The sequence below is a fragment of the Neofelis nebulosa genome, chromosome 7 (genome assembly GCF_028018385.1).
Source record: "Neofelis nebulosa isolate mNeoNeb1 chromosome 7, mNeoNeb1.pri, whole genome shotgun sequence".
NCBI classification, from domain to species: Eukaryota; Metazoa; Chordata; class Mammalia; order Carnivora; family Felidae; genus Neofelis; species Neofelis nebulosa.
Genome location: NC_080788.1, coordinates 137,498,175 through 137,524,494, shown reverse-complemented (window position 1 = coordinate 137,524,494; position 26,320 = coordinate 137,498,175). Strand labels below are relative to the sequence as shown.

General features: G+C 37.2%; 1 protein-coding gene across 22 annotated transcripts in view; it reads right to left on the bottom strand.

Moving 5' to 3' along the window:
• The window catches only part of UNC79 (unc-79 homolog, NALCN channel complex subunit), a 270,421-nt gene that overhangs the window by 187,512 nt on the left and 56,589 nt on the right, over nucleotides 1-26,320 (bottom strand). For 21 of the 22 annotated variants that reach the window (XM_058740150.1, XM_058740144.1, XM_058740139.1 and 18 more), the window contains 3 exons: nucleotides 18,391-18,483; nucleotides 9,187-9,242; nucleotides 8,377-8,506 (listed from right to left, as the gene is read on the bottom strand). The exons of the other annotated variant lie outside the window; for it this stretch is intronic. In XM_058740150.1, the coding sequence (XP_058596133.1) occupies nucleotides 8,377-8,506; nucleotides 9,187-9,242; nucleotides 18,391-18,483 (279 nt within the window). The remainder of the gene's footprint in view (nucleotides 1-8,376; nucleotides 8,507-9,186; nucleotides 9,243-18,390; nucleotides 18,484-26,320) is intronic. 22 annotated transcript variants of the gene reach the window in all.

The following is a 26,320-nucleotide window of genomic DNA, read 5'->3' as shown; positions in this document are numbered from 1 at the left end:
TTCAATAAAATGGTGCTGGTATAATTTGACATTCATATATAAAAGAATGAAACTGAACCACAATCTTATACTACCCACAAATATTAACTCAAAATGGATTAAGGAGTTAAATGTAAGACCTGAAACCACGAAACTCCTAGAAGGAAACATAGGAATAAAGCTCCTTAACATGGGTCTTGGTAATGACTTTTTGGATATGACACCTAAAGCATAAGCAACAAAATCAAACTACCTCAAACTAAAAAGCTTCTGTACAGCAAAAGAAACAACAAAGTGAAAAGACAACATCCAGAATGGAAAAAAATATTTGCAACACATATATCTGATAAGGGATTAGAATCTAAAATACATAAAGAATCTATACAATAACCCAATTTAAAAAATGTACAAAGGACTTGAATAGCTGAATAGACATTTTTTAAAAGCAGATATACAAAAGGCCAACAGGCACATGAAAGGATGCTCAACATCACTAGTCACTGGAGAAATGCAAATTCCACAGTGAGGTATCATCTCATGCCTGTTAGAATGGCCATGATCAAACCGACAAGAGATAATAAATGTTAACATGGATGTAGAGAAAAAGGATTCCTTGCACTGTTGGTCAAACTGTAAATTGGTACAACCACTAAGGAAAACAATATGGAGTATCCCCCCAAAATTAAAAATAAATCTATCATATGATCCAGCAAGTCTACCTCTGGGAATATATCCCAAGGAAATAAAAACACTAACTCAGAAAGATATCTGCATGAATGTAAAAGAGCAGCATTATTTTCAATAGCCAAGACATGGAAATAACTTAAGTGCACACCAATAGATGAATGAGTAAAGTTGTGATATACACACACAAAGGAATATTATTTAGCCCATTAAAAATGAGGAAATCCTATCATTTGCAATAACATGGATGGACTTTGAAGGCATTATGTTAAGTGAAATAGGTCAGACAGAGAAAGACAAATACTGTATGATCTCACTTATATGTGGCATCATAGAAAAAGAGAAAAAGAGATCAGAAAAAGAGATCAGTTACCAGAGGTGGGGTGGGGAGGAGGAATTAGAGGAAGGTGGTCAAAAAGTACAAATTTTCAGTTATAAGACACATAAGTAGTAGGGATGTGATGTAAAACATGATAAATACAGTTAACACTGCCAGATGATATGTAGGAAAGTTGTTAAGAGAGTGAATCCTAAGAGTTCCCAATACAAGGAGAATATTTTTCTTTTTTTTCTCTTTTCTTTTCTTTTCTTTATATTATATCTATATGAGATGATGGAGGTTAGCTGAAGCTACTGTAACAATAGCAATATATGTAAATGAAACCATCATGCTGTATGCCTTGAACTCTTACAGTGATGTATGTCAATTATTTCTCAATAAAACTGGGAAAAGATATTTTTTAAATTTCAACAAAATAGAAAAAAATTCAAAATACAAAAGGCAATTTACCTTCAAAAGAGCAACAATGACAGCTGACTTCTCAATAGAAACAATGAACATGAGAAGATCATGAAATATCTTCAAAGTGTGAAAAGAAAATCACTGTTATAGAATTCTATATACTAAGAAAATAGCTTTAAAAAATAAAGGCAAAATAAAGATGTTTTCAAACAAACACTGAGAAAATTTATCCCCAGTAGAAGGGCACTAAAGGAAATATAAAAATGTATTATTAAGGAAAAATAAGTAAATCCCAGATGGGAGCTTAGAAATATAAAAAGGGGCAGGGGGCGGGGCCAGAAAAAAGAAAATCAAGTGAATATTGGCTGCAAGGACCAATAATAATTACATGTTGTAAAATTATAAAAAATAGAGAATATAGCATGGAAGTTTGGAAGGGCTAAAAAAAAAAGTTAAAATCATCTGTCATTTTACAGGAAACGGTAAAAGTGCTATTTTATACTAGACACTGATATGTCAAGAATGCATGGTATAATCTCTAGGGTAATAATTAAAAGACTACAGAAGATTGAATAATTCAATAAGACAAAGACAGAATACTTAAATATACTCAATCAGTGCAAAAGAGGCAAAAGGGAGAGAAAAAAAGGGAACCCAGAAAAGGCAGGAGAAATAGAAAGCAAACAGAAAAATCGTGAATTTAAAATGAAATATGCCAGTAATTATATTGTATATATATGGACTAGGTGTTCCAAACAAAGGCAAAAATCATGAAAATTGACTTTAAAATATAGAACTCTATGCTGCTCAGAAGACACACATGAAATATAAGAATGTAAAATGGTTGAAAATAAAAGGGTGGAAAGTTACAGTATGCAAACACTCATGAAAGCTGGTACAGCTATATTCATGAAAGCTGGTATAGTTATATTAGTCTAAGACAAAGTAGATTTTAACACAAATAAGCATTGCTAGAGATAAGACATACATTTCATAATGATATAAGTTTCAATTCACTTGAAAATATTGCATTCTTGGGGAGTCTCAGTGGTTCAGTCAATTAAGCATCTGATTTCAGCTCATGTCATGATCTTACAGTCTGTGAGTTCAAGCCCATGTCAGGCTCTGTGGTGACAGCTCAGAGCCTGGAGCCTGCTTTGGATTCTGTGTCTCCCTCTCTCTCTGCCCCTCCCCACTCACATTCTGTCTCTCTCTGTTTCTCAAGAATAAATACACGTTGGAAAAAAATAAATATTGCATTCTAAATTTGTAAGCACCTAATAATGTACATATCGGCAGAACTACAAGGAGGAATACACAAATCCACAGTCATAGTAGGAGATTTTAAAATTCTACCCTTGGTAACCAATAGAAGAAAAGATGCAATAAGGATATAGAAGTTTTAAACTACACAATTAACAAATTTTATTTATTTGACATATATAGAACACAGTAGCAAACAACTACCAAATACAAGAGATGTTTTTTAAGTATACGGAACATTACAAAATAACCATAGGCTCAACCCTAAAGAAAGTGTAAGAAGTGTTAAAGAAATGAAATAATACAAAGTATGTTGTCTGGCCACAGAGGAATCAAACTATAAATCAATACAAAATTTCACAAGGAAAATCCCATATGTTTAGAAATCAATCATCATCCTTCTATATGACCCATGGGTCAAAGAAGAAACCATGAACTTAAAACTCAGCATAGCAAAGGAGGTTTCAGCCAGTGCAATAAGTCAACAGACATAAAAGACTTAAGGATCGAAAAGGAGACATTAAATTGCTATTATTTAGCAGTAATATAATTGCACACAGAATTTTTTTAACTGCAAATAAATTATTAGAATTAAAAAGTGATTTTGCAAGGTTTCTGGATACAAAATCAATATACAAGAATTACCTGCATGTCTACACACTAGCAACAAAGAGTTAGAAAGTTTAATTTTTCAAAGATGTATCACTGACAATAACATCAAAAAAATAAATACCTAGGAACACACTACATGAGATATAGGTAAACCACCTACACAGAAAACTACAAAACAGCATTGAAGGAAACTAAAGAAAGTCTAAATAAATGAGATATGCTATGCACATGGATTGGAAGATTTAATACTATAAAGAAGTCAGTTCCCCATATTGATCTATAGATTCCAGGAAATGTCTGTCAAAATCCTAGTAGTTCAGGTGTGTTTGTGTGTGTTTAACTTAACTCTTTAACTTAGCAAATAGCTAGGAATAACTTTGAAGTAGGAAGAAGAAAATAAGGAGAAGGAGAAAGAACAGGAAGAAGAGAAATCAGGGGGAGACAAGGAAGAGAAAAATAATAACAAGGTAGAAAGACTTGCACTACATTAATTCATTAAACTACATTAATTCAGTGTGGCTTTGGGGAAAAGAAAAATATACTAATTAAACTAAATAAAGACCCCAGAGAACCATCCTTAAATAAACACTTGATTTATGATAAAAATGTACCAAGCAGTAAGAAGAGGTCAATCTTTTCAATAAATGATGTTGAGTCCACTGACTATCCATAGAGGAAAAAATTGACCATTACCTCACACCATACAGAAAAATTAATTTCAGATACATCTAAATGTAAAAGGTAAAATTTTGAAAACAAATCAAGTATTGCCCCAAATGTGGAATATAGACAAAAATAACTCTCATATACTGGTAATAGGAATATAGTTTAGTACAACCCTTTTTGGAAAACTGTTTGCCATCATCCATTAAAATTAGATATATGCTGGGGGGGGGGAGATGTAAAAATTACATATGTGCACACCCTTTGATACAGCAATCCCACCATGGGCATATATCTAACAGAAATGTGTGCATGCACACACCAAAAGATACATAGAAGAATGTTCAGAGCAGCATTACCTGTAATAGCCAAAAAGTTGGAACAACCCAAATATCCATTAATAGTAAAATCAATACATACACTGTAGTACATTAATTTTGTAGAATATATGTAGCAATAAAAACGAACAAAACACAGTTATGCTCAACCCATAGACAAATCACATGCACATACACACAGACACACACACACACAAATAATGCATGATTCCATTTATATACAATTCAGAAATAGGCAAAACTAATCTTGGATGTTGGAGGTCAACTTAGTGGTTACCTTTGGGGTAGAAGGAGGAGGTAATCATGGTGGTAAACATGGTGGAAGATGTTCCCCATACACCTAAAATCTGTGTTTTTCCATATGAGTATAAAGTACAAATATAAAAGGTTTAAAATACTTTTTTAAATTTGTGGAGATAAAATAACAAAAAGATAAATAAGAAGTCAATAATGGAGAAATTATGACATAAAAGTACTGGTAGACTTTCTTCTACTCGTATACAACTCAAGAATCCAACTGTACTAAGGTAAGGTTAGACATCTGGTAGCCTAGCCCAAAGTCTAACCTTGTAGTACTTATTCTCAGTTCATTTTTATCACTTCTGCAACAAACTGTCTTGGAAATGTAGATCTTGTGCTACATCTTTTGTTCCATAGTTCAGATGGAAACCACACAACAACCAGTGCTGACCTAAATTATTTACCAGTTGAGACACCGTCACACACATACAAAAACAAGACTCAATAATTTCTTTCTCCCCCACAGAAGCAGAGTGTTATAGGACAACAGAATGGCTATTTCCATTGCCAAGAAACTTCTTGTAATTTTTGCATCTTTAAGACTCATATTCGATGAACAAACTAATTGAAGGAGTTTTTGTTGTTGATAAATAGTAATAAGCCCAAAAGAGGCAAACATTGCATCTTGCCAAATCCTCACTATTTGATTTAGACATCTAATTAGACATCAGATCTAATTATTCCCATGTCACTATGCTTAAAAAACAACAAATAATTTATATACACATATATAAAGTTAAAATAATGGCTAATTACTAACAATTATTAAATCTAGGTGGCTATAGATATGTTCATAGTGTTATTCTTTGAACTTTTCTGATCTTAAAAATGTCGTAATGAAAGCTTGGGAGGGAAACCTTGTATAATTATATACAATATGAGCTCTATTTCGTTTTAAAATACATATCAAAAAACTAGAGAGAAATACACCAAAATGTTAACACTGGTCATCTCTGGGTAGTAGTATTCTTTTTTCTTTCTTATATAGTTCTATAATTTTTCTAAGAGCAATGTTTCCTTTTAAAAAATTAATTGTACTTTTTAAAAAAGAAATAAATCACTCAGAAAGCATACAAAAGCTTCTGGTCCCTAAGAAAGTATTTCATATTTGAGTTTCCAAGCCCATGAAATTCTGTATCCATATAACTTTTATTATTAAGAATAATGTATATGTAGAGTCAGAGTAACAACTAAATACTGATGATACCCATCAGTGCATCTTTCATTGTGACAGATGTTGTAGAAAATTTCTTTTTTTTATTTAAAAAAGATTTTTTAATGTTTATTTATTATTGAGAGACAGAGAGAGACAGAGCATGAGCAGGGGGAGAGGGAGACACAGAATCAGAAGCAGGCTCCAGGCTCTGAGCTGTCAGCACACATGCGGGGCTCGAACTCACAAACCACGAGATCATGACCTGAGCTGAAGTAGGACACTCAACCGACTGAACCACCCAGGCGCCCCTGTTATAGAAAATTTCTAATGCTCCTGCTAAAGTTTAATTAAAGAACTGAATTCAAAGAAGTGATGTCACACTGTTAGAACAGAAAAATGTGGGTTTTCAATGAACATAATGTAAGTCCAGATTCAAGCTGTGCTCCCTTATTCTCTGTGTGAATTTAGGGATGTTACTCAAACTCTGTGTCCCATTTGTCACCTATAATGTTTAAATAAGAAAACCTACATCCCAAGATTTTTGTGAGGATTAATTGAGAAAATGTCTGTAAAACCCAATATAATGCTGGTCCATAACTGTGTTCAGTCAGGATAAGGTGAAAGTATTAAGTGAGACAGAAGCAGCTAGAACAATGTCTGACAAACAGCCATTGCTAGATCAATAGTAATACATGGAGCAGAAATGATTCATTTTTTTCCCATGATCTCTTGTTTCCTGCATAGAATGCCATGGTCAACTAGGATGGGGGTTCCAAGAGAGTCACTACCCCAGGGCCTTGGACAGTGCCTGGCAGGTAGCAGGCACACAATGACACACTTGAAAGAATGAAGGTGGACGGAAGTACAATCACAGCAATGGACTGAAGAATGGATGCCGGTAGACACAGGCATCTTGTTCAGATCGGCCAAGAAAAGATGAAAGAGTAGCTCTGATCTCAGTAGACACAGACTGAGCTATTCTGGGGAGACATGGTTGACTGGCTCTTCCTAGCAGGTAGGGTCACAGGGGTAAACGGAAGCTGCTGTCAGCCTGCCAGGCTTCTGGGATGCTCTGAACAGGCGAATCTCATCATGCGGCTTCTCCGTTTAAAACCTGTCAGTGGTTTCCTTTTGCTGTTAGGATAAAATCCCAACTCCCTCACAGGCCTTGCCAGCCTTTCTGCTTATGTCTAGCTGCTCTCCTCCTGTCACTCCATTGTCTGGCTGCACATAACCCTTTCTGGTTCCTAAATAGGATCATGCTATCTCCGGCCTCTAAGTCTGAACCCATGTGTTCCTCCTGCCTCAAATTTGCATTTTATCCACTCATGATCCCTTCTCCCTTTGACATCTAGAGTGTGCATATCTTTCAGGTGTCAGCTTACATGCGAGTGACACATGACACATGACAATTTAACCCTCCCCAAACTTGCTCACCCTCAGGGTGAGGTCAGAGGCCCCTGCTGCATATTCCCATAGCTCTTTGTATTTGTTCTGCCTTAGCCCCTATTACACTGTAAAGCAGTTTCCTGGTCTTCCCCGGAAAACTGAAATGTCCACACACAGTGATTTTAGTCTGTTTTCATCACTTTACCACTCGGTGCCTAGAATAACACCTGTCGACACCCTATAAACATTTGTTGAAGAAGTGAATCAGTTTCCATATCCAGACTGCATTAAGCTCCATGGGGTCTGGTTCTGAATCGGTTCTTACGGCATCAGCAAACAGTGCCTGGCACATAATAGTTACTCTTCAAATATTTATCAAATAAATTTCATTTGATACTGGTTCCCCATTCATACATCACGTCATGCTTATTGCAGGGATATATTGAGAAGTTGAATATTCCAGCCATTTCATGTATTTTATTAGTGCTTCCAAATTTTTTCCTTTTTTTATATTCAAATTATCCACTTAACAATATTTAAATATTCTCTACTATCCATGATTTAAAATACCAATGATACCAATTTCCATTTTTTAAAAAGGTACTATTTACCTTCATTGTTTTAATTAATATTATTACTACCACTAAAGCCAATATTATTTTTTCTGAATTCAGAATAAGCCCACCAGAGACCATCAAAGCCCAAAAAACAGGTGTTAACATCTCTTAACACTTGGCTTTCATCAGGAACATAAATCAGACACCTGAATTAAGTTAAATCCCCTTTGAATCACCTCAAATCATCATGGGAAAGACAAGTAATACCAAGAAAGAAGGAGATTCTCAGAGGATCAGTGTACAATCTCACAATAACTTGAATAAAAGCTATCTTCAAACGTGCAAGTCTTCTCCAAGCAGAATTAGCCAGCTGAGGTTTTGCTAAATGGTGGGCAAACCAGCGGCAATACTCACTACTCACACCTTTGATTCAGCTTAGCGATAGTTAACACCCATGCCAGGTGTACAGCGAATGAGACTAAGACTTAGGCTATTTGCTGCAATGTCATAAATGCTCTTGAAATTGACTTTCATTAATTGATTTTATAACACCTAGTTTCAGAAAGGGTTTATGACAATGTCTCAAGGCACATAAATATAATCCAGCAAGACTAAAACAAATAATAAGTAGGTGAGGCAAATGTGGCCGAAGAGAATTAAAATGGGGCATCCCAGGGCTTATTCTCATCTTACCTGTGTACTGCAAGCCCCTGTATTCACTTATTGCCCCAGGAGGTTTTAAATTGGGCCAGTAATGGAACAACATCTGTACAGCCGGAGGTTTCACTTGTGAAGGCCCATAGGCAATCACGTACAAAAGATCCTAAAGGAAAGAGGAAGCATATTTTGACTCAGCATCATCAAATAAAAATACAAACAGCTCACTTAATATTACCAAAGCAGTTAAAATTCCAATGGAAGGGTTGGGTGGTTAATTTCCCTGACATCTCATTACCTACGTCTGTTTCTCAGATGAGATCACATTAAAACATTATTTTTTATTATTCATTTATTGGTTCTGTAAATAAGCCCTCCCTAATTCGCCCTCCAGGTAATGGGCAAAACTACACTGTCTTTTAACAAATTCTTCTCTATCCAGGATAACGTTAAAGAAAGATTTTAGAATAGCATAAACCAGTTTGCCAAACACTGCATTTTAAAAATAGTTTTCTAAAACATATTTCATAACAATTCACATCTCCTATTTGAAAGAAGACAGGTTCTTGAGCACCATTTCGAATTAAATAAAATTGTCATGTAATATAGTATTTGCTAAATTATAAGAATAAGAGATACTCAATTACTTTTTCTGTCAGGCTACTGTGTTAGTCAAGTAACATTTCTGCTTTAAATAGTAAGTTAACCAGGGAGGAAAGAACTCCAAGTTCTGCCACACCAAAATAATAAGACACCAATAAATTTGACCTTTGTTTTGCAAACAATTTTTACTATATTATATAAATTAAGTTTGTGGCAATGAGTTAAATTTGGCCCAAAACTTACTTTCCAGACTTCTTGCTTATATTTCATGAGGCATTCCAATAATTGACAATGATACACTGTGAGGAAGAAAATATAATTTGAGCATGAATTGTAAATACTAGATAAAATATCCTTTGAGATATAATAAAATATATTAGTATGACTTTACACTCTAATCATTAAATTAGAAGTTACTTATTTCCAAAAGAATAAAATTGGATTACTATCTTACAGATACATAAGAATAAACTCAAAATGGTGGAGCCTGGGTGACTCAGTTGGTTGAGCACCCAACTTTTGATTTCAGCTCAGGTCATGATCTCATGGTTCCTGGGATCGAGCCCCCCATCAGGAGCCTGCTTAGGATTCTCTCTCCCTCTTTCTCTGCCCCTCCCCAACTCGTGTGTGTGTATGTGTGTGTGTGTGTGTGTGTGTGTGTGTGTGTGTGTGCGTGTGCACGAGTGCACATGTGCACGCATGTGTGCCCGCTCTCTCTCTCTCAAAATATACAAATAAGTATTTTTTTAAAAAAGAATAAACTCAAAATGGGGGCACCTGGGTGGCTCAGTTGGTTAAGCGCCAGACTCCGGCTCAGGTCATGACCTCACGGTTCGTGGGTTCGAGCCCTGCATCGGGCTCTGTGCTGACAGCTAGAGCCTGGAGCCTGCTTCAGATTCTGTGTCTCCCTCTCTCTCTGCCCCTTCTTGGCTCACACTGTCTCTCTCTCTCTCAAAAATAAATAAACATTAAAAAATTTTTAAAATTAAATAAGAATAAACTCAAAATGGATTAAAGACATAAATGTGAGACCTAAAACCATAAAACTCCTAAAAGAAAACATAGGCAGTAAACTCTTGGACGTCAGCCTTATTAGCAACATATTTATGGATCTGTCTCCTTAGGCAAGGACAACAAAAGCAAAAATTAACAAATGGGCCTACACCAAAATAAAAAGCTTTTGCACATTAAAGGAAACCATCAACAAAACAAAAAGGCGACCTACTAAATGGGAGAAGATATTTGCAAGTAATATGTCTGATAAGGGGCTAATACTCAAAACATAAAAAGAATTCACACAATTCAACACCAAAAAAACAAATAATTTTATTAAAATATGGGCAGAGGACCTGAACAGACACACAGATAGCCAACAGACACATGGAAAGATGCTCAACATCACTCATTATCAGAGAAATGCAAATCAAAACCCCAAAGAGCTAACCCTCACACCGGTTAGAATTGCTAGCATCACAAAGACAAGTAATAACAAGTATTGGCAAGGACATGGAGGAAAGGGAACCTTTGTGCACCATTAATGGGAATGTAAATTGGTACAACTCTTGTGGAAAACAATATGGATGTTCTCAAAAAATTAAAAATAGAAAAACACCACTGGAGGGGTTGTGGGAGGGGGGATGGGCTAAATGGGTAAGGGGCGCTAAGGAATCTACTCCTAAAATCCTTGTTGCACTATATGCTAAATAATTTGGATGTAAATTTTAAAAAATAAAAAATAAAATAAAATAAAACAGAAAAATACCATATGATTCAGTAGTTCCACTACTGGGTATTTACCCAAAGAAAACAAATACACTAATTTGAAAAGATACATGTAACCCTATGTTTATTGCAACAGTATTTACAAAAGCCAAGATACGGCAGCAACCTAAATGTCCATCAATAGCTGAATGGATAAAGATGTGGATATAATATATACAATGGAATATTACTCAGCCATAAAAAAGAATGTAATCTTGTCATTTGTGAAAACACGGACAGAACCAGAGAATATTACACTAAGTGAAATAAGTCAGACAAGGAAAGACAAATACCATATGATTTCACTTATATGTGGAACCTAAAAATCAAAACAAACAAACAGAAACAGACTCATAAATACAGAGAACAAACTGATGGGTGCCAGAGGGAAGAAGAGTGAAGGATGGGCAAAATAGGTGAAGGGGATTAAGAGGCAGAATCTTCGTTATAAAATAAATAAGTCATAGAGATGAAAAGTACAGCAGAGGGAATACAGTCAACAATATTGTAATAATATTGTATGGTGACAGATGGTTACCACATTTATCACAGTGAACACTGAGTAATGTACAGAATTGTTGAATCACTATGTTGTACACCTGAAACTAATATAATTGTATGTCAGCTATACCTCCATAATAAATTTTTTAATAACAAAAAATTTTAATAAAATAAAAAATTACTTATGTCCTTATAGTATTCATACATTTCAAAAATCATGTAAGCCCTTGACTTTATCAAGCTTTTGACTGAGATCCTTCCTCTTATTAACAAAAGAAATATTAAGGAAAATCCCTAGCAACAATAATCATATAATATAAACATATCAATGAGATCAAGAACTACATAGGATAAAAAACTGCCCAATAGGATTGTAATAAAGCCTCATATTTATTTTTTTTTTTTTTTTTTTTAATTTTTTTTTTCAACGTTTTTTTATTTAAAGCCTCATATTTATTGAGGGTTCATTATGTGCTGGGTATTGTTTTAGAAGTCTTATACATATTATCTCATAACCACCATGTTGCAATTAGGAAACAGGCTTAGTTTCCTATCTTGCCCAAGGTTAAACAAATAGCAAGTAACAGAATGATAGATTAGAATGGGAGTCTTTTATCATTCAGTCACCAATTTCACCTTGTTGAGGAATTCTTAGAAGCTATGCAACAGCAAGCTTCTTTGATTTGCCTATGTTTACTTGTCACCTAGTTAGACACCTGTTTTGCATATTCCTGAAGCTGTCGTCCAACCCTATCACAGCACTGAACCAGGTTCCACTTTGGTCACCAGTGACCTCTGTGTCATTGAATTCAATGGACATACTTCAATCTGCCTCTTATTTGACCTTCAGAAGCACTCAGTAGTGCTGACGGCTGTCTCCTTTTCAAAATACTCTCTTCCCAGGGCACCTGGGAAGGTTGAGCCCAATCCATTGAGTATACGACTCATCTCAGGTCATGATCTCACGATTAGTGCGTTCGAGCCCTGCATCAGGCTCTCTGCTGTCAGGGTGGAGCCAGCTTGAGATCCTCTGTCCCCCTCTCTCTCTGGCCCTCCCCTGTTCATGCTGTCTCTCAAAAATAAACATTTAAAAAAATTAAAAAAATAAAAACCTCTCTTCTCTTGATTTCATGACTAACCCTCTTTTATTACCTGTAGCTGACACTACTGTTGCTACTCAAACACTATCAACAACCCTTTCTTCCTCGTGTATCTCCCAATGCACAGACTACAAAGCAAGACACATTCCCAGAGCCCCTGCAGCTAGAGATGGCCATGTGACTCAGCCCTGGCAAGTTAGACCTAAGAGAGAATCCACTGGGGGCTTCTGAAATATTTTTCCTCTGTGATGAAAGAGGGACAACAGGAGACCTTTCTCTAATTACCCTGACTGATCCTGTTACCTGTTTGTGGATGTGATTATTCAAGAATATAACAAGTCCCACTGTGACAGCCATCTTGCAAATATGAGAAGTCCAAGAGAAACACAAAGACGCCATCTCAGTCCCCTGATACTGTGGCGCTGTCTGTAAGATTTCCTACTAAGTAAACAAATAAACAACAAACGTTCTTGTAGTTCAAAACACATCCTAACAGATACAGCCTCTCTGCCTCCTTGACAAGTTCATCCTCTTCTACTAGATCTTTATCTATTGGAGTCCTTGAAAGCCCAATCATAAGCCCACTCCACTTTTCATTCTATGCTCTCCTCTCCCCTAAGCAATCTCACACTCATATACAACTTCAGTTACCATCTATATGCAATTCAATAAAGGTCATTGAACATTTATGTGTAGGTTCAAGGTTCATTACCTCTAGCCCAGAGCTCTGTACGGAGTTCCAGACTCATAATTCAACTTCCTAATTACCACTGCCTCTTTTTTTTTTTTGACATATTTGGAATATTTATTGATTTGTCAATATATTAGGACCTATAAAAGAGTTCTGCTCAAAGTATCTTAAAAATTCACATTTTAGGGGCGTCTGGGTGGCTCAGTCGGTTGAGCGTCCGACTTCACCTAGGGTCATGATCTCGCAGTCCGTGAGTTCGAGCCCCGCGTCAGGCTCTGTGCTGACAGCTCAGAGCCCGGGGCCTGTTTCAGATTCTGTGTCTCCCTCTCTCCCTGCCCCTCCCCCGTTCATGCTTTGTCTCTCTCTGTCTCAAAAATAAATAAATGTTAAAAAAAAGTTTTAAAAGAAATTCACATTTTAAATGGTAATTTATATATCCTTATATATATCCTTATACATTAAAACAATTGAAAATTTTGATCTTAATTTTATAATAATATATTCAATTTTTTATGTTAATTATGTGATTACTAACTTTTTTAAAAACTTGTTTCATTTTTTATTTTTTAAAATTTACATCCAAATTAGTTAGCATCTAGTGCAACGGTGATTTCAGGAGTAGATTCCTTAGTGCCCCTTACCCATTTAGCCCATCCCCCCTCCCACAACCCCTCCAGTAACCCTCAGTTTGTTCTCCATCTTTATGAGTCTCTTCTGTTTTGTCCCCCTCCCTGTTTTTATATTATTTTTGTTTCCCTTCCTTTATGTTCATCTGTTTTGTCTCTTAAAGTCCTCATATGAGTGAAGTCATATGATTTTTGTCTTTCTCTGACTAATTTCACTTAGCATAATAGCCTCCAGTTCCATCCATGTAGTTGCAAATGGCAAGATTTCCTTCTTTTTGATTGCCAAGTAATACTCCATTGTATGGATATACCACATCTTCTTTATCCATTCATCCATCGATGGACATTTGGGCTCTTTCCATACTTTGACTATTGTTGATAGTACTGCTATAAACTTGGGGGTGCCTGTGTCCCTTCGAAACAGCACACCTGTATCCTGTGGATAAATGCCTAGTAGTGCAATTGCTGGGTCGTGGGGTAGTTCTGTTTTTAGTTTTTGAGGAACCTCCATACTGTTTTCCAGAGTGGTTGCACCAGTTTGCATTCTCATGCCTCTTTTTTTTTTTTTTTTTTTTTTTTTTTTGAGGAAGCTGATTTATTTGCAGTGTTGTGTTTTGGTCATATGGAATTATTACTGAGATTATGCATGAGGTTTTTTTCCAGTTTTATTGAGATATAATTGACATTTAACATTGTATTAGTCCAAGATATACCATCTCCTCTTCAACATCTCAAAGACACCTTGAACACAACATGTCCAAAACAGATCTCATTAGCTTCCCTCAGAAGCTTGGTTTTCGTCTTCTAGTGTCTCCTTTCTCAATGAATAGAACCACCATGCATTCAGTTATGCAAGCCAAAAATTCACTATATCTAATATGTCACCAACTCCTATCAATTTTACTTTTTAAATACTACTTTTCTTGGTCTCAACTGCCCCTGACTTTTACATGCCAAAACAAACGCAAGGGCTCCTCAAGAGTCAATCTACATCCACTCTGGTTCCTTTTTCTTTTATTTATTTATTTATTTATTTATTTATTTATTTATTTATTATTGAGAGAGAGAGAGAGCACAACCTGGGGAGGGGCAGAGAGAGAGAGAGAGAGAGAGAGAGAGAATCCGAAGCAGGCTCCAGGGTCTGAGCTGTCAGTGCAGAGCTTGACACAGGGCTCAAACCCACAGAACATGAGAGCATGACCTGAGCTGAGGCCAGACACTTAACTGACTGAGCTACCCTGATTCAGTTTAAAATCTACTCTCAACTGCAGTCAGGGTGACACAAGTACAACTACCCAAAGTCCTCCAGAGCCTTCATATTAGACTCAGGATAAACACAGGACCCCAAGCAGAGCCCACATATGCTGCATGTTCTGGCCCATATGTGTCCACGATATTACCTGCCATAAGGCAGCCCTTACACTGAGCTCCAGCTGTACCAATCTCTCAGCCCACCTGCTTACCAGGCTCCCTTCTGACACATGAGACTCTTCTATTTGAACCCCTTACCCCTTGTAGGCCTTGTGAATCCTACGCATCCTTCAGTCCTCAGACCAAAAGTTACTTCCCCAGAGAAGCCCTCTCTGACATCTTCATGAAAAGAAAAACCCCAGAGCGCCTGGGTGGGTGGCTCAGTCGGTTAAGCATCTGACTTCGGCTCAGGTCATGATCTCATGGTTCCTGGGTTCGAGCCCCGCATTGGGCTCTGTGCTGACAGCTCAGAGCCTGGAGCCTGTTTGGGATTCTGTGTCTCCCTCTCTCTCTGCCCCTCCCTCACTCGTGCTCTGTCTCTCTCTCCCTATCTTTCTCAAGAATAAATATTAAAAAAAAGAAAAATCCCCTCTCATAGAGTCTCATAGTACAAAGTGCATCTTTCAAAGTGCTTATCACCGCTGAAACTTTATATTTGCTTTTAAAATTACTTAATTAATGTCTTCTCCCACCACTACCATATAAGCTCCATGAGGCAGGGGCAGAGGTCAGTTCTGTTTTGCTAACCATGGTGTCTCCAGTGTCTGGCACGGACTAGATATTCAGTGACTATTTACTGAAAATATAAATAGCCCTCTAGAATTGGAATGTTGTCATTAAGGCATCAATGAGTTCACAAGTACAGCTGTTCCAGACCACTTTCTCTTTCTCCATATGGCTGTCACATGAACCCAGTTCACAGTAGTCCACTGACTGTCCCATGAACACACCTGGAGAGTCCCTGTGTTTAAACTGCTTGCCCTCCCAGATTGTCCCACTTACCCTCTCAATCAAAACTTTATCCATATTTTAAGACCCACACTTTGCTCAAGTGGCCCAAAGCCTTTCCTGATCATTCCAATCCATAGAGTTCACTCCCTCTGATGAATTAATACTATCTATAGTACACATTTTGTACTTTCTACATTCTACTTTACATTGTAAATTAATGATTTATGTGAATATGCCTAATATTTCCAATTAGACCTAAGGTCTACAGCAAGCACCATACCTTGTATTTCTGGGTGGTTTTCACAATGTCTAGCTCAGAGCAGTGAACAAAGGAATCAACCAGTTGAGCAGGTCTACGCTTCATCCTTGATATACAATGGGCTACAAGGACCAAACTGCCACTTGCTGTCTTCCCCAATAAAAATTCAAATGACAAAATGACGCCCTACCACTTGGTCCCTGAGAGCCCGCTGGTGGATATCGCCTCACTCTTAACAGTTTCCCACAACTTAAGACTAGTTTTGAGTCCCAAGTGTAATTTTTAGCATGGAAAAGCTGGCTATAAACATTCCCCATGAACAGATCAAGATACAGATTTGGGAATAACAGAAGTAACGCAGCCTGATCACAGTGGTTTTCCAGTGAAACGCTCAACTCCGAGAAGAAAATGGCAGATTGCAGCAACTTGCATCGCTCTTTATTGAGCATTTACAAGGTGTCTGTCACTATGCTACGTAAGCATTTTACATATACTTAACTCATTAAATGCTCACAACATTTTAAGGCATTGCAGAAATTACTATTCCTGTTTTAGAAATGAGGAAACTTGATCTTAGGGAGGTTAAAAAACTTGCTCAAGGTTAACACTAACTGGCAATTTGCTGGTGAGCTCAGATATGACCCGCAAACCTCTAACCTCATAATTTTAGGGCCCCTACTCTACTGTCTCCCAACTTAGAAATTAGGATCAAAGCCTCAGGATGAGATTTCAACTTACACCCTCCAAATGAAGGGTGTTTTCAAAAAATAATATATAATAAATACAAATGACATTTTGAGGGCCCTCCAAGCCAGAGTGAGATAGGAGATAGAACTTCCAAAAAACTATACATTTTAATTACTCATATAATAATCACAAGCCATTTCATATTTAAAGGGTAACACTCCAAATGAAGAAGCATTAAGGTTTCAAAATAAAACACTTTGGGGCACCTGGGTGGCTCAGTTTGTTAAGCATCTGACTTCAGCTCAGGTCATAAGCTCACAGTTTGTGAGTTCTAGCCCAATGTCGGGCTCTGTGCTGACAGCTCAGAGCCTGGAGCCTGCTTCAGATTCAGTGTCTCCCTCTCTCTGCCCCACCTCACTTTCTCTCTCTCTCTCTCTCTCTCTCTCTCTATCTATCTATCTCTCTCTTTCTCTCTCAAAAGTAAATAAACATTTAAAAAAAAAAAAAAACACTTTTAGGGGCACCTGGGTGGCTCAGTCAGTTGAGCCTCCGACTTCGGCTCAGGTCATGATCTCACAGTTTGTGAGTTCGAGCCCCGTGTCAGGCTCTGTGCTGACAGCTCAGAGTCTGGAGCCTGCTTTGAATTCTGTGTCTCCCTCTCTCTGCCCCTCCCTTGCTCATGCTCTGTTCTCTCTTTTTCTCAAAAATAAATAAACATTAAAAAAATTGTTTAAACGCTTTTTAAAATAAACAATAAATTAAAAAATAAAATAAAACACTTTTTCCCCATCCTGCGTCAAAAATGTAATTATTATTTATTATGTAATTAAGCAGAAGATTGAAAACAGTGCCACCAAATTTGTTCACTTTCTATATAAACAATACATGAAAATTAAAATTGAGTTCATATCATAGCATGTGATGCCAACAGTCAGCCCCTTTTTCAGGTCAGTTTCCCAAAGTTCATATGCAATTATACTGATGAATGAAAAGCAAATTATACAGATGAATGGAAACGACACCAGTCCAACATGAGTCATAAGAGAAGAAATACAAGTCAAAACAAGATATTCTTCTTCATCTGTCTGACAGAATACAAACTTTGATAATACTCAATGACAGGTTACTGTACTCTCCTATGTAGTTAGTGAGACTACTGAAATTGTTTCAAGTCCCTTAACTTATTAATCCCTCTTTTATGAATTTGTTCTAAGGAAATAATTGGAAATGTAGTAAAAAATTCATGTTCAAGGATACTCGTGTGGCACTGGAGTAGCAAATTCACAAAGTATTAACAGTAATTATCTTCAGTCATTAGAATTGCAAATGATTTTTTACATTTCTAATTTAACTTATTCCTATATACTTACATTCAATTTCTAGTCAGTGTTCTAAAATTGCCCCAAACATTCAAAAAATATGACCAGCCAGCAAGATTACGGCTAATAGCAACAGGCAAGGTGAATTTATTTCAACCCGAAAATCTGTCTTGTAACACATCCCCAGTTGTCTATCCACAAAGAAAATCTCTTCCCACATGAGAATTTCTAGCTTACTTATTTCATATCTTGTTTAACAACTGTTTCTGAAATTAGTCAAGCCATTCAAAAGGCCACTTACCTGGGTTGGATGTGTATTGCATTGCAATCATTAGCATGGATGATGCAGACAGATTAACATGGGCAGGAACGCCTTCTCTTCTTGAGGAACCCACTGAAACAAAAAATCTTTTGATTAGACACAATTAGTCTGTATGTATACTTCTTGTCATACAGCATGATAGCTGAGAGGAAACTTTGTTTAAAAGTCTGAACCAATTCAGTGGATGTTCTGCACAAATAAAAGCACAAATTCTGTCCTAGCATACAAATATTACATCTGTCATCATCAATAGCACACATTTGGTAAGAATCTCCAAGGAGAAGAAAGAGTGCCAGAGCGTGATGTCATGGCTTTATCAGAAATATACTTAGATGCAATCTCTGCTCCCGAGATGTTTACATCTAGGTGGAAAAGAAAGAAAAAACAAGATCCTCATGTGCCCAAATATAAAGGCATATTGAAGGTTATCTCAATAAAAGTAAAAATAAAAGGTTTATTTATTTTGAACTCAACTTGAATGTATCACCTTTCAGAGATGCAAATGAAGTAATAGTCCACTTAAAATAGGGACCTTATTAATTCAGTTACACAAGTTTCAAATCAGGTATTATTAAAAAAATTGTCTATTGATTGAAAAATTATTTTCAGCTCTCACATATCACTTAACAATTTTATTCAAACCTTTACATGTAACTCAGCAGCAGCATCTTCATCACCATGAGAACCACTTTTTTTACTTTTCCAGAGCTTACCATCTTCACATCCAACTGAGTTGTTGGAAAGAATGCATTTTTCGAATCTGTGAATAACACTGTCACTGAACATTTTAACCTGTGCCACAAGTATTCAGTCACAAAGCAAGCTGGTTTCTTCAAAATTCATCTTGTAGCTGTGTCTCCATGGTCTCCACATGATAATCACTTACATAATGCTTTTAAGACATCTTTAAGTGGCTTGTTCACGAGGCATCCAACACCATATTACATTTCTTTCTCTCTCCTTTTTAGCACTGATGGAGGTCATTCGGAAGAACACTCCACAGAGCTGCGGTCTCCAAAGAGTACTTTATTATTCTAACCAGTAATTGAGAGAGGGCTCACATAGAAGAAACTTTAAAAGCACTGAAACATAAAATGAATTCCTCTTCTCAGGGATAATTGCAGAAGTAGGAGGAATCTCTCCTTATAGTCAGGTTTGTGGCAGATCATCAAGAAAGCGTGAGCAGAACGGTGTAGAGTGAGTATGACACCCTCAGTCAACCCTCAGTTTCCTCCACACAATAGAGAAAACCACTAATGTGGGCAACAACAAAAAAATCAGTTGACCCACAAATCTGCTTTATTTTATTTTTATTATATTTTACATTAAAGTGCAGTACGTGGCAATAGTATCTCAACTCCATCCATTAAGAATAAGGCAACTTATAAGCATACACATGGATAAAAGAACCATTAAAACACTACAAGATTTGTCATGTAATAGAGAAAACAGAAATTTTTAACATGATTCTATTCTTTTCTTTAAGTAAAAGAAAGACTTTGAGCACCACAATGGATGGTTTACAACAGCTTTACAGACATAAGCAAACAAATAAAGAAAAGGGATCTATCATTATGTTCTATTTACCCGAATTTGCTTTTATTAATCATTCACAGCTGGGATGCTGCTACCCCCACCAAGCTGGTGATATTCAGGTAGATGAACTAGTTTGGCTGTGCAATATAAATGGGTACTAATAATTATACAAAGATATGCAGATCATGTCAATGCTCTTAGATGGTAAAGTTGATTAATCAAATGAGATTAATCAAGGGAAGAGAACTTTGAGCCAAATACTAAAGAACAAGATGCATTTTCTCTCAGATTTAGCCAGGGAGCTTGTTAAAATTCAGCTTTGGGGCCCGTATCTAGAGTTTAACTCCATCAGTTTGGAAGCAGAAAAGGTACAAGTTTAATAAGCACATCATGTGACTCTGATCAAGGGGGCCCTTGAGCCTTGTGGGAGAAGCATTACTAGAGGGACAGGAAATAAGAAAGAAAGCACTCAGTAAGGTGTCTAGATGTGGGAGCAAGAAGTGCATGCCCCGATGCCCTTTGTTCAGGGCGGTGGCAGGAAAATCTAGTCTCTGACACACTCGAAGAAAAATAATTACATACGTTTAAATAATTATCTATATCTGTATCTATATCTATATATGTATACACATCTATATATGGTCCTCCTGGGACAAGTGTTTTCACCTTTGTTTAAATTCATCTGAAACTTTTTAATAATAAATGTTTCTAAAAAAAATAAAATAAAATGACTATTAAGGGAGTCTGAGAATCCCTGTGCCTGGAGGCCTTTAAAACTGGGAGAGATGCCCAAAATGTCTTGATGATTTAGGTGAAGTCTATTTGGAGACTAGCCCAAATGGCTCTGTGACCTTTGCATGTCCCTTTTACCCCTACAGAACCGTGCTCTCCGTCAAGTATGGTCAACCACAAAGCCAAAAGTGTTCCCCTGGTTCAAGCCCTAGGAAATTGGCTCCAGGACCTCTATAAACAGACAGGGCTTTGCAATTGCATAGCCTTCTGACAGACTGAATAAAATTACCACAATTCTAATTAATAAACATGCACAGGCACACATCATTTATTGAATCTTGGTAAAAAGGCATGATGTAAACAGATGTGTAGCTTGTCCCCGTGCGGGTGTATAAAGCCAAAGCTACATACAGTGGAAGGAAGAAGAGAATTAATCCAAATAAGAAAATTTTATATGTAATATTGTGCTCAGGAAATACAATTAAAAGTTTTAAGACCTATTTCCTGATCCTCCAGCACCACCAGAACAACCATTTCTAACCTTTCCTCTATGAGCCATAACTCATAGGAGCTTAATCTCTTCCTGCATCTTATAGTTCCTAATGTACTATCCCATACAGCTTTCTTACATGATTCTCACCCAAAAAACAATGAAGTATATGGGGAAGGCCATTTTATAAACAGAAATCAGATTATTTGCATGGGATCACCAACTTAATTATTAGGACGATAGCCCAGGTCACTTAACATCACAGCTAATGTTCTAGTGACTTATTCACTCAAAATTCATTTAAAAATTCAAAGAGTATTCTTCCCATAGCTCCCATGTCCCAGGCATTGTTCTTCCCCTGGAGACACAGTTGTAAACAAGACAGGTAAGCCTTTGTCCTTATGGAGCTTAAATGGTCAAGTTCTGCCATCCAATATGGTAGCCACTAGCCACATGTGGCTATTTAAATTAATTAAACTTCAATTAAATTAAAAATTCAGTTCTTCAGTCTCACTAGATACATTTATTTTTTTTTTTATTTTTTTTTTTATTTTTATTTTTTTTTTTTTTAATTTTTTTTTTTTTAACGTTTATTTATTTTTGAGACAGAGAGAGACAGAGCATGAACGGGGGAGGGTCTGAGAGAGAGGGAGACACAGAATCGGAAACAGGCTCCAGGCTCCGAGCCATCAGCCCAGAGCCTGACGCGGGGCTCGAACTCACGGACCGCGAGATCGTGACCTGGCTGAAGTCGGACGCTTAACCGACTGCGCCACCCAGGCGCCCCTCACTAGATACATTTAAAGCACTCAGTTACCATATGTGGCTAGTGTACTAGACAGCATGGAGGTTTTTTAAACATTTCCATCATTGCAGAAAGTTCTATAGACAGAGCTGTTCTAGAGGAAAAGGCAAACAAGTACCTGTGAAGAAATGTAAAGCAGGGCAAGGGAATAGGTAGAAAGTGATGGAGCGTCCTGATTTAGCTTGAGGGTAAGGAAAGGCATGTTGAAAGATGAGACACTTGAGCTGAGACCTAAAGAGAGTGAGGAAGAATCATAAGACCATCTGGGAGAAGGGCTACTGAGACACAGGAAAGCTTAGTGCCTTTATGAAACCGCAGAATGGCCAATGTGGATAGCATGGAGTGAACATAGAAGAGACAGTAATAAAACAGTAAGGTCAGCAGTGGCCAGAGCACAGAGGGCCGTGTGGGCTAGGGAAGGGCATTAAATTTGATTTGTCAGAGTAATGGAAAGTGATGAAGGAAGTGGCATGGTCTGATTTACATGTTTGGAGGATGGCTCTGGCTGTTTGGTAGAGAACAACTGTAGGATTGCCAGGAGTAGAAGCAGGGAGACTGGTTCAGAAACTACTGGACTGGTCCAGGTGAGAGATGGTGATAAGAAGTGGTCTGAATTGGAATATATTTAAATAAACCCCACTAGCCTTATTATTTTTTAAGGGGTAAAGGTAGGAGAGTCATCTGGGAAGAAGAAACACATTCTGGTGCCATCTGACAGAACCATTTCCTGTGCTTGGGCAGACTGCACTGCCTGAATTAACAAGCATCTCTGTGTAATCACAGGTATTTGTATTCCATGAGATAGGGTTTGAGCATAAGATACCTATGCCTTCAGAAGGGCCTATCAATTCAACATAATGGGAAGACTGCGACATCATGACCCAAAAGTCCATGCAGCATTACAATATTTGTAGACTGCTATATCAGTGAAAATCATAGACAAGAGTGCCCATCAACAATGCAGAGGTGAAGTGCCTGACTGGCTCAGTCAGTAGAGCATGCAACTCTTGACCTCAGAGCTGTAAGTTCAAGCCCCATGATGGATGTAGCAATTACTTTAGAAAAATAAAATCTTTAAAAAAAAAAAAATGCAGAGGTGTTCTGTCAGATTCTATGCGATCAAAACCTATTCTGGTCATTATTGTTACTATACAACAAACTCTAGCGGGGGAAAAATCCCAAGCCCCCGACGCTGGCCCCTTTTCCCAAGCTATGTTTAAAATAATAAAACTTTAGGACAACATGTGAATTGGTACAGTATATTGGAATCAGTTGCAATGGGATTTGACATGACTGTGGATTTGGTCTGTTATACATTTGTTTAACATGACACAATATTCAAAGGCCATTGCTGTATGTTATCTTCTGGTCTTCACAACAAACATGGGCACAGGCAGGGGAGATCATGATAATTCACAATTTTACAGCCAAGGAAACTAAAGTTTGATGAGGTTAAGAGATTTGCCAATCGGCGAAAGACTACACAATTCAGCTCTTCTGGATTTCTATTCCAACATATTTCCACAAATTGAACAATAAAGCTCTTACAAAATAGTAAGACCTATTTTATAAAAACAATCATTAGTTAATAAAACAAATTTTATATCTAGAAGAATATTTAAATGTCATCAATATGCAGTGTTGGGTTCTGACTGTCTTTTTTTAAATATATATATTTATTGGTTTTTGGAGGATCATAGAAGCATCACAGGCATCCTCTGTAATAGTAGTAGAAGACAAATGATCCAGGGCTAATGGCCTGGAACCAGATACTCAATTAACCCACACAATTGCTTTTAAGTGCAAAGATCTAAATGAACCTTTATTTTTCCTAAGGGTAAGTGATTTTTTGAGGAAATTTAAGTCTAGGCTACCAAGATACACTATAAGGGTCTTTCACCGATATCATCGCTCAGTCTTATTGTCATCTTTGAAATAACACAGCCTATATCAATTAATGTTCATTTGGGATCCGCTTTTCTCTTCTTTGCCAATATCCATATCATCTTCCCAACATCCATATTTCAAGTTGGTCCACAAATCACAGACCCTTTATTGCAAAAAAAGAGGTTTCCATGGTGAAATGCTAATGACTTTTTCAATTCTTAGTACTCCTTTAATATTTTTAAAAACAAAAAACAGAGCCTATTGCACACATTTGGAATAAAAAGAAGTGTATCTTATTTGTGGAAGGAGTTAAAAAGAAAAGATTATGTCAGATGAAATTTTTATAATAAATTGCAGTTTTCTCTGCAGCATCTCAAAAGGAGTGACTTAAAATAAAGCCACAGTACTAGATTTATTGACAAAAATGATGGGAGGGCGTAACTGACAAACACGCACGGCCCTTACATGGAAAGAACCGTAATACTTCATTAGATCCACTTCAGAGCTTGGCGCTTCATAGTCTATGTTCTTAACGACACTAACATTTAACACCTGAAAAACTGTCCACATTTTACATCTTGACCTTGTGAACACCACACCAAAGGCATAAAATCTGTCTTGTCTTGAAGATTTTATCAAATACTCAGAAAATGCAGCCTCCTTAATCTCCTAACATCTCCATCCTGAAATGAAAACATTCTGGAAGAAGTTAAATGCTCCTCTCTCATTTCGGTCACAATTTCTACACATCGAAACAACTTCCAAAGACAGAAACGACACGGATGCAAGCAACAGACACATATTCTCACATCAATTCCTTTACACGTGATTAATCTGGAACCCGATTCCCTCGTTCTTTGGGTCTGTGTCTTTGCAAAGAAACAAATACAAAAAAAACACCTCAACGGGGCGCCTGCGTGGCTCAGTCGGTTAAGCGTTTGACTTCGGCTCAGGTCATGATCTCGCGGTTCATGAGTTCCAGCCCCGCATAGGACTCTGCGCTGACAGCTCAGAGCCTGAAGCCTGCTTCGGATTCTGTGTCTCCCTCTCTCTCTGCCCCTCCCCTGCTCATGCTCTGTCTCTCTCTGTCTCAAAAATAAATAAAACATTAAAAAAAAAAACAAAAAAACAACACCTCAATCATTTAATAGAATGTGGTTTTAAAGGGTATTACTACTGGGGTGCTTGGGTGGCTCAGTCGGTTAAGCAACCGACTCTTGACTTCAGCGCAGGTCATGATTTTGTGGTTCTTGAGTTCCGGCCCCACATCAGGCTCTGCACTGACAACAGGAGCCTGCTGAGGATTCTCTATCTCCTCTCTCTCTGCCCCTCCCCCACTCGTGCATGTGTTCTCTCTCTCTCAAAAAATAAACTTTTTTTGAAAAAGGGTATTACTACCATTTATTTTCAAAGATTTAAAGGCTCCTCAACCCACAGGGATGGTAACAATAAATGGAAGTCACAAGTAAGAAACTAAAACCAGAGCAATAGAGATAAATGAACTAGATCAACAACTGGGTTACAGGAAGACATGTGCCTCTTACATAAAATAAGATTGATGTTATTTAACCTAGAATGAGTAAGCCAGAAATAACCTTAGAGATGGAACATGTTTTCCAAAACTCCCCTTTACAGCTGAAAACACAATGGAGCCCCAGAGACATAAACAGCTTGTTCACAATTTAAATAAACACCAAGTTAATCTACCAATAAGTATTGAAATTCATACACATTTTGTAGACTCAACTTAATATTTTGTTCCCCTCAGTTGCCAAGGCTCACACATTTAAAGAAATAAGGATTCTAATGTGACTTTAAGACATGTTTTGGGCGCTGTGCTTCTAAGTAGAAATTAATAACCAGGGATGAAGAAACAAATTGCCAGTCATCACAATGCTTGATCAGAGTGAAGCATAACTTCAGAGGCCTGATATATTCAATGCCTCTCCCTAAATTATTAACGTATTCCTAAGAAGGAGGGTAGAGTGAATTTAGATTAATTATTACAAAGATGCTCCTCCTCACCTGTAATTCTTTAAAAATAATAATAATAAATAAGAATTCCTATGCCTAAATTTCACAGTTAACATAACTATACAATTCTAAGACTGTATTGAGAAGCAAGCATTTGTCAGGTTACACAGAACAAAAAAAAGAGAGAGAGAATGATCAATAATCTATTGCTTGAACCATACCATCGGTCTGCTAATGTTTCTGAATCACCATAAAATTTAGGCAGAAGACAGACTCTTTGCTTAAAAGACCTGAAACTACAGGGGCGCCTGGGTGGCTTTGTCAGTTAAGCGCCCGACTTTGGCTCAGGTCATGATCTCACGGTCTGTGAGTTAGAGCCTCGCGTCGGGCTCTGTGCTGACAGCTCAGAGCCTGGAGCCTGTTTCGGCTTCTGTGTCTCTCTCTCTCTCCTCCCCTCCCCTGTTCATGCTCTGTCTCTCTCTGTC